Raw genomic sequence first — 15,966 nt, forward strand, 5'->3', positions numbered from 1 at the left:
GGAAATAATAACTTATACAAGGGAATGCAGACACAGAAGACCATATCTCACTGCTGAAGTGCAAGTAGCTCTGTAAGGCAGAAAGTGCTTCATGGAGGAGTAATAAGGGAAACAGAGGGTCAGGTTCCAGAGGTAGTGGGAATGGAGGGAGAGCGTTTAGGACATGATTTCAGTTATTTGTTGGCCATGTAACAAACCATTGTACATCTACATGCCCTAAAACAGCCTCATGTATTATTTCTTTCAGTTCTTCAATTAGGCAGCAATCTTTCGGGGTGGTTCATCTCTGCTCCATGGTGGCATATGTTGGCATGGTTTGACTGGGGCAGGAGAATACAGAAGCCTCACTCACTTGTCAGGACAGTGATGCCTGGCTGGATTTCTCTTTTTTCCACATGGTCTCTCAAACCTGAAGTACATGGAAGCTATATTTTATGAGGGCAGAAAATGGAAGCTGTAGAGCTTTGTAAGGCTTAGGCCCAGAAGTCACATGACATCCCCTCCCCCACATTCTGTTGGTCAGAGCAAGTCACAGGACCAGCCCAGCTTCCAGAAAAGGAGAAAGAGACCCCTGCCTCCCTTTGGCAGAGCAGCAGGAATGTAAAGGCTATGTCAGCAGGCATCTTTGCAGATGTTCTACCACAGACCTTGTAGATCTCTGCATTCTGTGGGGAACTATTGTAAGATTTTAAGCAGCATACTGACATTTTAAACATGGATGTTTAAAAGTATGTCTTTGGCTTCTTTATAGAGATTGAATTCAGAGGTCAGGAGCCGGTACCTGGAAATAGGTTAACCTCAGAAAATTCTTCTCTGCATGCCCACATGCCTTACCACAACTTTTCCTCCTCATGGAAGCAGATGGAATGAACAAAATATAGCTGATGTTTTTTCTTTTTTAAAGCAAAATACAACCAAAGTACTGCCCAGGACTCTGTGCTCGTTCCAGAAAAATGGACTCACATCTGTTATGGGGGAGTAAATATGTAACACCGCAAATCCTTTGCCTAAAGCTTTTTGTTTAGAAATCATACTGCATTACAAACTAGAGTGATATAGTTAACAATAATGTATTGTATATTCCAAAAGCGCTAGAAGATTTTGAATGTGCTCACCACAAAGAAATGATAAATTTTTGATCTGACAATTGTTCTGCTTTCATTATTATACAATGTGAACATGTATCAAAACATGAGACTGTATTGCATAAATATGTACCATTATTATGTGTCAATTAAAAATAAAATAAAACTTTCAATGAAAGAAATACTACTGCTTGCTTCTATTATATTACTGTTTCTATAAATAAACCAGACAAGTCAGATGTGACTTTCAGGGAGGGCAGAAATCTACTTTGTATTTGCAGGGGCTTTTTCTGTGTAAAAGCATGTGGGTGTATGTGACCATAAAGCTTGCGAGGGCATTTTATTTGTATGCAAAATTAACGCCTTGACCCTTGCCTGTAGTCCCTGCTACAGAGGTCTATAGGGGCAGCGCCTATGAAAAAAGCCACAAAAAATAAGTTGGCATAATTTGAAAGGTTGTATTACACCACCACAGTACTGAATCTCTTTCATGAATAGCAGTTTTAGTGTGTAGGCAATTGTAACTTGAGCAGAAGACAGCAGACACCTAATGCTCATCAAAGCTTCCTAGAGCAAACTGAGTTCTAGAGTCTGGGAATGGACAGCACATGGTCCTTCTGGTTTTCAGGGATTTGTGTAGCCCCCTCACCTAGGGGTTTCTGGATCTGGGATTTCAATCTATAAAGAAAAGAGTCTCCCTTTATTGGTACGAGAACCTGAGGATGAGGTGGGAATATGGTCCCTCCTAGTCAGTGTTCAGGTACTTTCTCACCATCACTAAATATTTCATTAATACTATGGTGAGCATGAAGTTGATGTTCTTTCCCCACCCCCTTCCCACTACCATTGGCACCCAGAGGTCAGTAGCTAGAAGCCAGGCTCTTTCGGAGAGATTTGGTCTCAAATTCCAGTTTTGCCACTTCCTAGTTACATGACTGTGAGCAAACTCCTTAACCACTCTAAGTTTTGGTTTCCTCCTCTGTAAAATCTCAGTAATCATTGCACCTTCCTCAAGGGATTGCTTTGATGGACTAAAGGGAATAATATTTAATTGCACTTAATCCAGTGCATGCTACCAGTGCTCAAAAAGTTTTAATTGCTATTGTTTTAATGGGCTTCCTGCTGACCTTTGCTGTTTTTTTTTTCCTTTATTTCTCAGGGAGATGTTAATCTCTGTGGCCCTGGGCCAGGTGTTATCCCTCCTTATTTGTGGAATTGGCTTGACTAGCAAGTATCTGTCAGAAGATTTCCACGCCAACACACCAGTCTTCCAGAGTTTCCTCAATTACATTCTTCTCTTCTTGGTCTATACCACCACACTAGCCGTCAGACAAGGTAAGCTCACAAAAACACCAGGAATATAGCTTTTACAAACACCTAAAAAAAAGATGAGCCATGGCCAGATAACGTTTTGTCACTTAAGCATCAGTTAAGATCATTGAAAACCCCAGATCTTACTTTTCTATTTTGCAGTAATACAGTAAACAAAATGAGTGAATAAATCACAAAGAAAATTAATCATATGAATTCAGCAAGAAGTGGGAACTGCATGTATAGGCAAAACTGTACAATTGCTCACTTTTTGAATCCCCGTTAACGTTACTTCTACCCTCTCAGTGGAATTAAATGAGTTTTTCCCTGGAACTTGGAACAGGCCTGATGCAGATATTCTAAATAATGCTTGCTCTGAGAAATCCAAGGGAATTGCAGACAAATATATGTTCTGTGGGAAAGTGACACAAGAAAGATACAAATTGTAAACACAGACAACTCTATTAATAACATCACAGAAAAAGAAAAAAATAAAACTACCACAAATGGTCAGATGAGATGTGAAATTATTTTAAACTTGAAATAATTAAAGAAATAAAACAAGTCCTCCAAGAGCCAATGCAAGAAAACCTTTTTTTAAGGGGCAGTTGCAGTTGAAAAACCTCAGGGTGCATCCCTGGAGGGGATGATTCAGAGTCATGTGATATGCCACTGAATCCAGTGTGCTGTGGTTTGAATGTCCCCTCCAAAACTCATGTTGAAATGTAATTGCCACTGTGACAATATTAAGAGGCGGGAGTATTAAGTAAGATGTTACTAGGCTGTGAGGGCTTCACCGTCCTGAATAGATTAATGCCATTATCATGGGATTAATGCCATCAGCTAAATGTGGGTTTGGTCCCCCTCTTGCCCTCTCCTGCTCTCTCATGTGTGCTCTCGTGCCGTCTGCAATGTGAGGATGCCGCAAAAAGGCCCTCACCAGATGTGAGCCCTTTGACCTTGGACTTCCCAGCCTCCAGAACCATAAGAAACAAATCTCTGTTCTTTATAAATTGTGCAGTCTCAGGTATTATGGAATATGTTATTCATTATAGCAGCACAAAATGGTTAGCACAAGGTGTAAGCACTTTTATCTATGGCTCAGAAATAGCCATCAATTTTCCCCAAAATAGTAGCTGTCAGCTGTAAAATGTGCATTGAAAAAAATCATTAATACATTTGGAGACCATTATATACATTAATAATAGATAAGGACACATGTATAGCTGTGTACATCAATTTCAATAGTCACACTTTTAGGAAACATGTATAAGACTATCAGTATTTAATTTTTACATTTATTTATTTGGATTACTGTCTAGAATAATAATGCTTAATTATAATGATTTGACCAATACTGGACTTCATCTCATAGGAGGAATAAATATGAACAAGTTGAGACTGAATTCCAGTTTAATTTTAATTTGTTTAAAGTATTGTAGAAGCTAATTTTATTTACTTCTCAAAAATTGGTGCTATCAGTGCTTGTTTTTTAAAGTTTAACGTCAATAGTCATTATTATTTTAAGAATAAAATCTCAGGCCACCAAAGTTATTGACGTTGAATCTCAGCTATGTTTCCTGAGTGCGATTTGGAAGCTAATAGTTTTGAATGATGTAAATGTGTTATCTAAGTGTCAAAAAAAAAAAAGCATGAAACTGCGTAAAATATTTGAAGAAATTTATTCTGAGCCAAATATGAGTGACCATGGCCCCTAACACAGCCCTCAGGAGGGCCTGAGAACATGTGCCCAAAGTGGTCGGGGTGCAGCTTGGTTTTATATTTAATACATTTTAGGGAGACATGAGACTTCAATCATTTAAGAAATACATTGGTTTGCAAATACCGCATGTTCTCACTCATAGGTGGGAATTGAACAATGAGATCACTTGGACACAGGGTGGGGAACATCACACACCAGGGCCTGTTGGGGGTTGAGGGGCTGGAGGAGGGATAGCATTAGGGAAAATATCTAATGTAAATGACAAGTTGATGGCAAACCAACATGGCACATGTATACCTATGTATCAAACCTGCATGTTGTGCACATGTACCCTAGAGCTGAAAGTATAATAAAAAATAAAATAAAATAAAATAAGAAATACATTGGTTTGGTCCAGTAAGGCAGGACAACTTGAAGCGCAGGGCTTCCAGCTTATAGGTAGATTTAAAAATTTTCTGAAACTATACTGCAAGATGGTACACTGTATTTAGTCTTTGAGTTCTTGTACATCTCACTTTTCAGGAATCCAGGGATTTAACAAAAACTTGAATCAGGAAAAAAAAAGTTAAGCCATTCTAAAGGGCAGGGAGAATTATTTCAACCATACCAATAATTTATAGGTAGAGGCTAAAAAAGCTTAGAAGATGAAATGTAGTAAAATGCCTAGAGTTAATAATTACAGTACCATCTATTGAGCCTTTATAATGCACCAGCCACTGTGTATGTAAATTATCCTTTTTATTCCATCAATCCAAGGAAATAGGTATGATTATCCAAAATTTTATAAATGAGAATACCAAGGCTCTGACAGCCCAGGAAACTGCTTGAGGATATAGGAGAGCAAGGAGTAGAGGCCCATCCAACGCAGGGCTGTGAGGGCAGTGTGGCTTCAGGGCCCACCCTGCCACTCCTTGTGAGGTGCAGGGAAGGCAGGAGGAGGGAGCGGAGACCCCTTTGAAAAAAAGGAGAGGTTTTTTTCCTTTGAATTTCAAAACCCTGAATAGGAAACCAGCCCTCGGTGTAAGATGTAGTGAGATACCACTGTGCGGTCAGGAGGACTGTATTAGTCAGGGTTCTCTAGAGCCGCAGGACTAATAGGATAGATGTATATATGAAAGGGAGTTTATTAAGGAGTATTGACTCATGATCACAAGGTGAAGTCCCACAATAGGCCGTCTGCAAGCTGAGGAGCAAGGAAGCCAGTCCGAATCCCAAAACCTCAAAAGTAGGGAAGCCAACAGTGCAGCCTTCAGTCTGTGGCCGAAGTCCCCAAAGCTCCTGGCAAATCACTGGTATAAGTCCAAGAATCCAAAAGCTGAAGAACTTGAAGTCCGATGTTTGAGGGCAGGGAGCATCCAGCATGGGAGAAAGATGGAGGCCAGAAAACTCAGCCAGTCTAGTCCTTCCACGTTCCTCTGCCTGCTTTTATCCCAGCTGTGCTGGCAGCTGATTAGATGGTGCCCACCCAGATTGAGGGTGGGTCTGAGTCTCCCAGTTTACTGACTCAAATGTTAACCTCCCTTGGCAACACCCTCAGAGACATACCCAGGAACAATACTTTTTATCCTTCAATCCAATCAAGTTGACATTCATTAACCATCACAAAGATGTCATAGACGATTTAAGGAGAGGGTTGGAGGTGGACAAGAAGAAAGACCAATGGAAAGAGGCTAAGGACTAGGAGCAGCAAGGAATTTGGAGGCTCTTTAGAAAGAAAAGGCTGAAGAGGGCTAGGGAAATTCTGACTGCCGATACCAGTCTGTGATGGAGAGAATCAATTTCTAGAATACCCTCTGGAGATTTTTACCATTGCCTCAGATCCTCACTAAGTTTGCTGGCATGTCTTCATTTGGGTGTTTCCTCAGAATTATTATTTGTTTTAAGCTTCATCTTTAGAAGTTTTAATAGGCTGGCATTAAGCTAACATCTGGAAATGAACATAATAATTACATTAATTTTCTATAGGCTGATTCAGTACTATGTTCTGGAGACATACTAATCTTTCTAGTCAGGCACCTGAAAATTTGGGAAAGAATGAACAACAAAGAGGGAAGGATGGAAAGTGTGGTGTGTGCAAGGGAGAGTCTCATAGTCACAAGTTCTCCTTTCTCACTGCTCCGAGAGCTGCAGGTTAGGTCTGAGCCATGTGTTGCCACTCTGGGCCACCTAACAGCATGAAGTTAGACTCAGAAATACATTTTTAAACAAATCTTTCTTTATAGTTTTAATCATGTATCTTCTAAAATTTAATGATTGTCACATTTAAAACAATGTGCTAAATGCAAGAAACCTTCAAGAGCATTAAGGGTGAGGTTATTATGAAAGCCTTGCTTAAATTTGACTTCAAAGTCAAACTGAATTCTCCCTATCAAAATTTCACTGGAGTCATGATCAAAGACTCTGAAGCAGCAGGCTCCACTGTAAGTTCCAAAATGAATTGGAGTTGAGTTTGCCCTTGATTATTAATTGATTCCTACAAAAATGTGGGTACTATCTTCCTTACAAAATATCATATCCAGTTTAGCAAATTTTAAGTCTAGCCCTCTTTATAGTTGGAGCTGGGTGTTCTTCCAGATGGTTCTAAAATTTTTAAAAAATGCTTGGCCGGGCGTGGTGGCTCATGCCTGTAATCCCAGCACTTTGGGAGGCCAAGGCGGGCAGACCACGAGGTCAGAAGATCGAGATCATCCTGGCTAACATGGTGAAACCCCGTCTCTACTAAAAATACAAAAAAATTAGCTGGGCGTGGTGGCAGGCGCCTGTAGTCCCAGCTACTTGGGAGACTGAGGCAGGAGAATGGCGTGAACCCGGGAGGCAGAGCTTGCAGTGAGCAGAGATCGCGCCACTGCACTCCAGCCTGGGCCATAGAGTGAGACTCTGTCTCAAAAAAAAAAAAAATGCTTACTGTTCATAACAAAGACCTTCAGAAATACAACTTTGTAGAAAGAAATGTACTCCACCAAAGTAGTTTTGTTGACCTTGTATGAAGTTTGAGAATTTAGGTAAAACAGAGATAACTGTTACATCAATAGCTTAATTGTAACCACTTTGAGAAGTTAGTTAGGAAATTAAAATGTACCCACTGAAATAAAGCCTGAAATCCAAACAACTCATACAAAGTGACTAAGGAATGTGACTAAGAAAGTACAGTGAAGCTTCCGAAAACGTATGCGTTTGCCTAGGAAACTCTCAAAAGATGACTTCTCCTTATATCTACTATCTTCTTATAATTCCACGTAATTACAGCTGAAATCAGGAAGCAGAGGAACAAAATGCTGAGACTATGAACCAGAGGCGAGGACAGACTGGGGTCCAATGAAGACCACCAGGACTTGCTTTTGTGATGTAAGAGTAAGAAATGTGACAGACTTTTAAAGACAAAGGTGAAAATAGGATACAGTTCCTATCAAGAAAACATGTATCATCTAACTTTTTGCCCATAAGCTTCTCTTGTCTGTTATGACAAAAATCGTGCTGCTTCCCAAAGCTACCTTTAAATTTTTAAATAATAGATACCCATGATTCCTCTTTTAGCAGTTTTTAACTTCTGAGTGTATATAAATCATAAAAACTTTAATAAGCAATAATTTCCTCTTCCCTTTCTTCTGCTACCATTTTTCTACATTCTTGTTTCTCTAATTCCTTTTTGTTTTCACACCAGCAATTTACTCATTGCCGGAGGAGTAAAGGCAGGATGCTGAGGGTAAAAAGAAAACACGTTTAGCCTTTGTTTTCCTCCTCAATTTCCTCCTCAACTCATAGTGGTAGGGAAAAAATGGGTATCAGTAATGAAAGCATGACTAGAATCATAAGTGTCTGCTTCTTTTTATATACAGACCCTGAAAATAAAAGAAAATGTTGCCATCATTGAGTGTTATGAGTACTAACAACTTCAATATTCTTGGTGACTGGTTCTGCAAGTTTTGCTTTTTCATTGAAAAGTGTTCTTACGAGCTCTTCCAATTTTGATAAAAGACAAGCTTCCAGCTAAAAGCAATTTGATGAGTATGGCATGTGTTTTGCTTTTCAGTGAATTATTGAAACATATACATTAAACTATTTATTGAATCATGTATCTGTTTCTTTGTGTGAGTGTAAAAATGAAACAAGTCTCTAATAGTGCTAATAGAACACTCATAAAAATATCACCATGTAGAATCCCTTTGATTTTTTTCAAAGAAAGAATACTGAAAAGTGAACTGCATGCTTTACTCTTCATGAGAAATACTCACATTGAGCATTAAATTCTAGCAGATGGAAATCCTAGAGGTCTAGGTTCAAATGTTAATTGTAAGTGCGAAGACTGAAGCAAGGAAGTTAGTTAGGTATTCAAGCACCTGTGCTCTCCTGGCCCCTTCTGCTTACATCCCCTTTCTTGTCAGGTTGCAGAATATTCAAGTGGGGCAGAAGAGATAAGAGAAATATATAAATATGACAGCCCTGTCTATGCTTACAGCTGGACGCAAATCATGACCCAATGGTCCAGTCCCACAAACCTTGGCATTTTAAATAAAAATTCTTCTGAGAGTTTGTGCCAAGAAAGTATCCTGCTTTTTTTTTTTTTTTTTTTGAGGAGGTTGGGGGTGGTAGCCGAGGAAGCATTAATTAAGAGGTAATTGTTGTTTCTTCCAACTCAATAAAGGCTTCGTATTTGTTCTCTACAGAAATACTACATTTCTTACATACAATTACGTAGGCTAAATTCTCCATGACCAATACCACATGTAAAATACTTACATAATTAGAAGAAATAGAGAATTTCATGTGAAATAAAATAGGCCTATCAGATAGCCACAACAAAGGCTTGGAAACTTAGGTAGCCAGCATTTCCCCGTATATCAGACCCTAGAGTCACCTGAAGATCTCACCTCCCCAGATCCGTGAATGTGCCTCTGCCTCTGTGAATCTTTGCCCCCTACTTTCATTGCAGTTTTCTTTAATGCTTCCCATAGGCAGTCAAAAAAAAAAAAAAGCAGTGAAAGAATTAAACCAGGACCTAGGATTTTCTCAGAGCAGAAGCCCGAGTTCTGCTCACTCACAGCCCAGTTCTCAGTTCTCTGGGTAACACTGACTAAATCACTGAGAAGGGACTGTTATTAGCATGTGGGCATAATGAGAAAGCATTTTGGAAAATGTAAATACTAAATTATAACTCCTTTGGGAGTCGTGGGAGAAATAGTACTGTCACTTACCTAAGTCTGGTGAGGTAATATTCACTGGAGCCTCTTAAAAAGTCTCCCTTGTGGGAAATTACTTGGCAAATCTCCACTCCTATTTCTTGTCAGGTTGCATTTATTTTTACTTCCTAAGTATGATTGGAGAATTTTAGCCCCCACAGTATAAAGACTGCACCTCAGGGATTTCTGAGATGAATCTTTGGTAGATGCTTCATGGGAATTATGCTTCATGGGAATTGTGCTTATGTTGTCTAGGAAAAGAGAACAGATTTGGGGCTGTGATGTTATACAAATATCATGCTGGGAAATTGGTAGAGAAAGTCACACAAGAAAATTAGAATCCACTTCTAGCAAAACTTCCTCCCAGTAGGTAGAGCAACTGGAACTCTCATATACCACCTGTACGTGGGAATACACATGGTAATGCTGCTTTGGAAAATAGCTTGTCATTGTCTTATAAGGTTAAACGTACATTTGCCATGTGACTCAACAATTGCATTTTTACAAGAGATGAAAACATAATGTCCCTGCAAAGATCTACATACAAATGCTCATTGCATCTTTATTCATAATTGCAAAAAACTAAACTACCCAAGTGCCCATCAGCTTATGAAAGGATAAAAAAATTACAGTTAATTCATGCAATGGAATGTCACTGACCAATAAAAAGAAATAAGCTACTGATACGTATAATAGTATGGGTTAATCTCAAAAGCATTACACTAAGTGCAAGAATCCAGACGTGAAAGTTTACATAGTATATAATTACATAGTGCATAGTCATACAATGTTCTGGAAAACACAAAACTATAAGGACAGAGAATAGATCAGTGGTTTCCAGAGCGTGGGGTAGTGGTGGGAGGATACTCACTGCAAAGGGCACAAGGAAATTTTGGGAGGATGGAAATGTTCTGTGTATCTCGATTTTTGTAGAGGTTACCTGACTATATACATTTGTTGAAACTCTTCAAACTATACACTTAAAAGGAGAGAATTTTATTGTATCTAAGTCGTACTTCAATGCATCTGACTGAAGTGGGAAAAAAAAAGAAAATTAACTACTATAACTCGGCGGTTACCATGATGGAAATAAGTTATCACTGGGCCTAGAGTTTACAATATGCAGCTATTCCCTCAGTCGCTTAGAGATATTAGGACATGCTGGTAAAACTTCCCACTTCCTTGTGGCATCCTTTTAGACGACAAGAATGAATACTGCTTCCCAAAAATTGTACCTGCATCAAGGAACTTGCTAGTGTTACATGAGCTATCAAGCTTAAGTGCACCAAACAATAAAAGACACACACATTCCATACATAAGCAGTGCTTACAGTGCTTACAGGGTGAATCTGCACCAAATAGAGTCTCCCACAGTCTTAATGAAACTTATAGTATCCAATAGTGCATTTCGTGTGTGTGCTAATGTGTATGAATCTTTTCTTTCTTTTTTTTTTTTTTTGAGGCAGGGTCTCACTCTGTCTCCCAGACTGTAGTGCAGTGGTGCGATCTCGAGAGGCTCACTGCAACCTCTCCCTCCCAGGCTCAAGCAGTTCTCCTGCCTCAGCCTCCTGAGTACCCAGGATTACAGGCACGTGCCACTACCACCCAGCTAATTTTTGTATTTTTTAGTGGAGACGGGGTTTCACCATGTTGGCCAGGCTGGTTCTGAACTCCTGACCTCAAATGATCCACCCACCTCAGCCTCCCAAAGTGCTGGGATTACAGGCCTGAGCCACCGTGCCTGGCCAATGTGTATGAATCTTAAAGAGAGTGATATCTTACATAGAACTCTCAGTATCACTTAGTACAATAAATGACTTATAGATGGAAGGAAATTGACATGAATATGTAACACCATCTACTCTTAATGAATCCTTACATAAACCTATACACAAACACACTCACACTCACACACACACACACACTCTATACATCAGACATTGCTTCATTCCCCCATGCCAAATACTTTATTAATGAATGTCTTCCTGATTCTTTTATTTTAAACAGCGTATAAGCTCAAGGGGAGAGGCTGTCTGCCTGTTTTATCTGGAGTCCATGTTGACTGTTAATTCTGGAAATCTTTAAGCATTCATCTATCCATGCTGAGAGCTGGCATAGAGAAATACTCATTCCTGGCACGCAGCTCCATCTTTCATGTGGGAGATTGAAGGGTGGTTACAAGATGATAACTGTATTGCCTGAAGGAGATAAGTCCCCTTCTGCCAAAATAGTGCTTTGTATGTAATTAGTGTAAAAATTCAGAGGAATAGAGTTTATCTTTACAATCATCTTTCTCATGAAAAAAGAATCATAATGGAAGAACAAAGCAGTCCCTGCAGTGAACTGAATTGCTTTCCCTAAGTTTTCATTAAATCAAAGACTCAGCAGTTAGCCATCTTGCAGACACTATTGCAGTCTACTGCATGAGATTTGCAGGAAAGAAAAAATGAAGCAAACAGTTTTTTTTGTTTAAGACTTAGAACTGCATAATAATTATCTCTGGATCATAATTTCCTGCCTATGCATTTTTTGAATGTCTAGTTTCATTGGTTTCCCTTTCTAAGATTTTTGAGGACTCGAAGAAGCATCATCATGTAACTCACCAAATTTAAATGTGATACTTGTTAGGACTTTTTACAAGTTAAAGTGATTGGGCTCTTTTAGTGGTCTATATGAGGAAAAACATAAAGGAAATAACTCCAAATAAAACAAAATATGATTAGAATTTATGTTTCTGGCCATTTTTTGTTTTACTATTTGAAGCTTCTTTCAAAAAATAGAGTGAATATCAATTTTTTGTCTTTAACTGCCTAATTACTCATTTCTAAGACAATGTCTATCTTTAAGACTCATATTTAGGAATTACTACTTAAGTCAACTAAATTAAAATATTATTTTAAACAATTAGGATCTGGGCTTTTCTTATTTCTCAATTCAGTCAAAATTCAAGAGTCATTGAGTCACCCTAATGAGTATCTATAACTTGTCTGTGCTGTATTTCATCATTTCATAAGTCAGGATAATAGTAGTAAATTCTTTACAAGTTTCATGTGGGTTAAGATGATGCATAAAAAACTTATAGGACAGTGTGAGGCATACAGAAAACAATAAACTGAATATAATATGCCATCATCAACATTAGATTTGCTTACTAAATATTGATTCTTCTCAGCAAGTTGGATTTTATACATGTAACCCTTAATTTGAATAAATTCTACCATGGAGACTCTGAAATTCAATGACCATATTCCAGCATATATATTCTCCTTCACTTGGCCCTGGATGCCAGAGTAGGCACAAGTGTAATTCATAGAAGGATCAGAAATAAAACAGTCATTTTAGATATTTTCTTACCACTTCAGTGGCCACTGTGAGAGAACTCACTGATATAATTATTATACTAGCCCATGACTAATTCCTAAATGCACAAGCTCAGAGACCCCTCCCCCAGGGTATAGAGTCAGAGATTTTCTGCCTGAGAAAGCTAAGCCAAGAGGAACAATAGGAACCCCAAATCTTTGTTCAGAAGGAGCCAGAGCCACCCTTGGACTTCTAGGCATAACTGCACCCAGATGGTCCAAGCTATGAGAGATTATAAAGGGGAAGGGAGGGTTGCCAAAGGAAGAAGTGGAGAAAACAATTTCCTAGGCCAGTGCTTGTTCTAGAGTTGTCATCAGAACTGAGAAACCTTAAGGCACAATTACTTCCCACCCTTTCTCTCCCCTTGTTTGTGTGTGTGTTTTCTAGCTCTTCTCACATTTCCTCTCTTCACCCCAGCTTTTTCCTACTCACACAGCCTTAACTAACAGACAAATGGGGAAAAATGGGAAGAAAAGCATTCCTACTCCCTTGACTGAGACAGAACTTTTATTACAAATTCAGACATTGCAGAGAAGATCCAGATTCTGTTTAAGTCGTGTCTGGAGTAAAACACTCCCAAGTTACTATTCTTTGCTCAAGAAAAGGCTCAGAGCACTAGGGTACCAATCAAAATAAAGCATGCTGTAAATGAAGCTTGACCACCTTCTTTCCTGAGTGTTTTCTCTTCCACAATACACATAGAATGCATTGTAAACTGCAACCAACTGAATATACATGCCATACAGAAAGCAGTGCAGCTCCAAAGCAGCTGGGAACACCTAATTTCCATTTGGCCTGCTGACCGAGGTACATGTCAACTGCAGAAGGTGAGGAAAAAGAAGTGTGATTTGGCCAAAGCCAGGACAGGATGGCATTCTTGCCCCTGATAACTTCCAGCAAGGAATCAGGTTTGGGCACAGGAGCCATAGATACTTTGGAAGACCCTATCATTACAACAGTAGAAATATTCAGATGCATTACCAGAGGGAAAATTGGGTCACTGTTTATAACCAGAATTCCAAATCTCCACCAATTATTTGGAATAATCAATGAACAACACATCCCTGTTAAGGCCATCACAATGGAAACTACAGTAAGAACTCTGTAAGTGGAGATCTGGCCTTACTAATGAACTTCTCCAAAGACAAGAACTATCCTTAGATGAGGTCATTAAAAGAAATTGGTCTCCCATTTTTAGGCAAGATAAGAATGTTCTATTTCAGAGTTGGAAAATAAAATCAGGGTGGGGAGAGGAAAAAAATTAAAAATAATGCAAGATTAAAAAAAAAGAGTTGCAAAATGCTCTGAGAGAACACAAAGCATTGGAGGCTACAAAGCCACTTCTGGTGGAGAAGTGGCCACTAGGGTATCATTTGAGAAGAGGAGAAGGCCATGATATCACAGATCATGGATGGAGCTGTTGCTCAGCCATTGCTGAGCTGGAGGAGTGGGCTATGGACAAATTCAATGGACTACTGGGGCCTTACCAGATTCAAAGCAGCAGGTTCTATACCTACAAGTAGATTTCAACGTTTGGCTTAGTGGATGTCATTTGCTGAGGTCGAAATTTCCAGCTGTGCAGTGTTAAACTCGGGATGATTATAGCACAGCTTTAAACAAGCTATTGATTTTAAACTTTTGTCAGGCTAAAAGAAACTAAGTTAGATCATTCAGAAGCAAGTGAAGAACTCACCTTCTAAAAATAAAGTTAAGGAACTTGGTAAGTAACTTCTTTTCAACAGAGAAATGTGTGGGCATAGCTTATGTAAGTGACATAAATGTAGAAGTCTCTGCACTGTTAAAAATTGTAAGTTATTTACTACATGGAAACTTATTAAGTCTCTACCCCTGTTTTCTATTATTTGGACCTCAGATGTGTTGAGTAATCTAGACACCCAAAAGGAAAGTCATTGGTGAATGTGTTCCTATACTGAGAGTGTCTCTTAACTGAAGGAGCCAACCTGGTACACAAGCCAAGGATGCAACTTGAGTTTTATACTTTTAGTTCTGCCCATGATTACTTTATATAGAACCTTCCAGAAGGCTCCAAACTGATTACGTCTTATTCAGATTTCTCTTATATAAATTTCAGTTCCTCAGTCCCTTATTTCTTTCTTCATGAATTCACTCGTTCATTATTTCATTCACTATTCATTTATTCAGCAAGTGCCTTCGGGGGGCTTTCTTCGTCTGTCAGTCACTGTGCTACGAGATGCGAAGGATCCCTAATTGAGTAAAGATGATCTCCCTTCTCCTACCCCCTCCAAGTTCACAGATAAGAGGAGGAGAGTGACGAGTAAAGAGTCCCTGTAACTGCGCAAGAGTACAAATCTGAGGGCCACCCTTTCCCTTATCTTCACCAAACTTTAATTGCAAAAGCATTTACAGTCATGCCTCACTTAATATAGGGATATCTTCTGAGAAATGCGTCTTTAGGTGATTTCGTCATTGTGCAAACATCATAGAGTGTACTTACACAAACCTAGATGTTATAGCCTACTACACACCTAGGCTACATGGTTAGCCTATATGGTAAAGCCTATTGCTCCTGGGGTACAAACTTGTACAGCATGTTACTTACTGTACCAAATACTGTAGACAATTGTAACACAATAATGAGTATATATTTGTGTATCTAAATATATCGAAATATACTAAAGGTACAGTAAAAATATGGTATAAAAATAAAAAGTGTACACCTATATAGAGCAGTTACTATGAATGGTGCTTGCAAGGCTGGAAATTGCTCTGGCTGAGTGGCAAGTGAATGTGAAGGCTTAAGACATTACTGTACCCTACTGTAGATTTTATAGACACTATGCACTTAGACTACACTAAACTTATTTAAAAATTAAGTAATTTCATTATGATGTTATGATAGCTATGACATCACTAGGCAGTAGGAATTTCTCAGCTCCACTAACATTTTGTAGGACCACCATTGTATACACAGTCAGTTGTTGACCAAAACATCGTTATACAGCACATAACTGAACCTCTCTATCATCCACTTCACCACTCTTCTCTCCATCCAGCTCCAGTCCTGTCTTCCCCACTTATTCACAGCAGAATAATTCATTATAACCGCTAGAATCAATAGTTTGCTGTTTCATGGCTTCCCCTTAGCCTTTCTTCAGTTGTTCACATGCAAAGGGATTTTGTGCAAAGGGACCCTGACTTTGCATTAAGAAGAGCAGCTTCCGTTCTTCCAGTCCCTGCGCTGTCTTCCCCTCACCTCTTGCCCCAACTATCTCTCTTGGAGAATACTGCACAGACATCATCCACTTCCTTTATTTAGACTTAGTTGTGG

The 15,966-nt window shown here is 39.0% G+C and overlaps 1 protein-coding gene across 2 annotated transcripts in view; it reads left to right on the forward strand.

Moving 5' to 3' along the window:
• The window catches only part of SLC35F1 (solute carrier family 35 member F1), a 408,943-nt gene that overhangs the window by 246,349 nt on the left and 146,628 nt on the right, over positions 1 to 15,966 (forward strand). For both annotated transcript variants that reach the window (XM_009451898.5, XM_054686212.2), the window contains exon 2: positions 2,245 to 2,420. In XM_009451898.5, the coding sequence (XP_009450173.1) occupies positions 2,245 to 2,420 (176 nt within the window). The remainder of the gene's footprint in view (positions 1 to 2,244; positions 2,421 to 15,966) is intronic.

The sequence above is a fragment of the Pan troglodytes genome, chromosome 5, assembly GCF_028858775.2.
Source record: "Pan troglodytes isolate AG18354 chromosome 5, NHGRI_mPanTro3-v2.0_pri, whole genome shotgun sequence".
NCBI lineage: Eukaryota > Metazoa > Chordata > Mammalia > Primates > Hominidae > Pan > Pan troglodytes.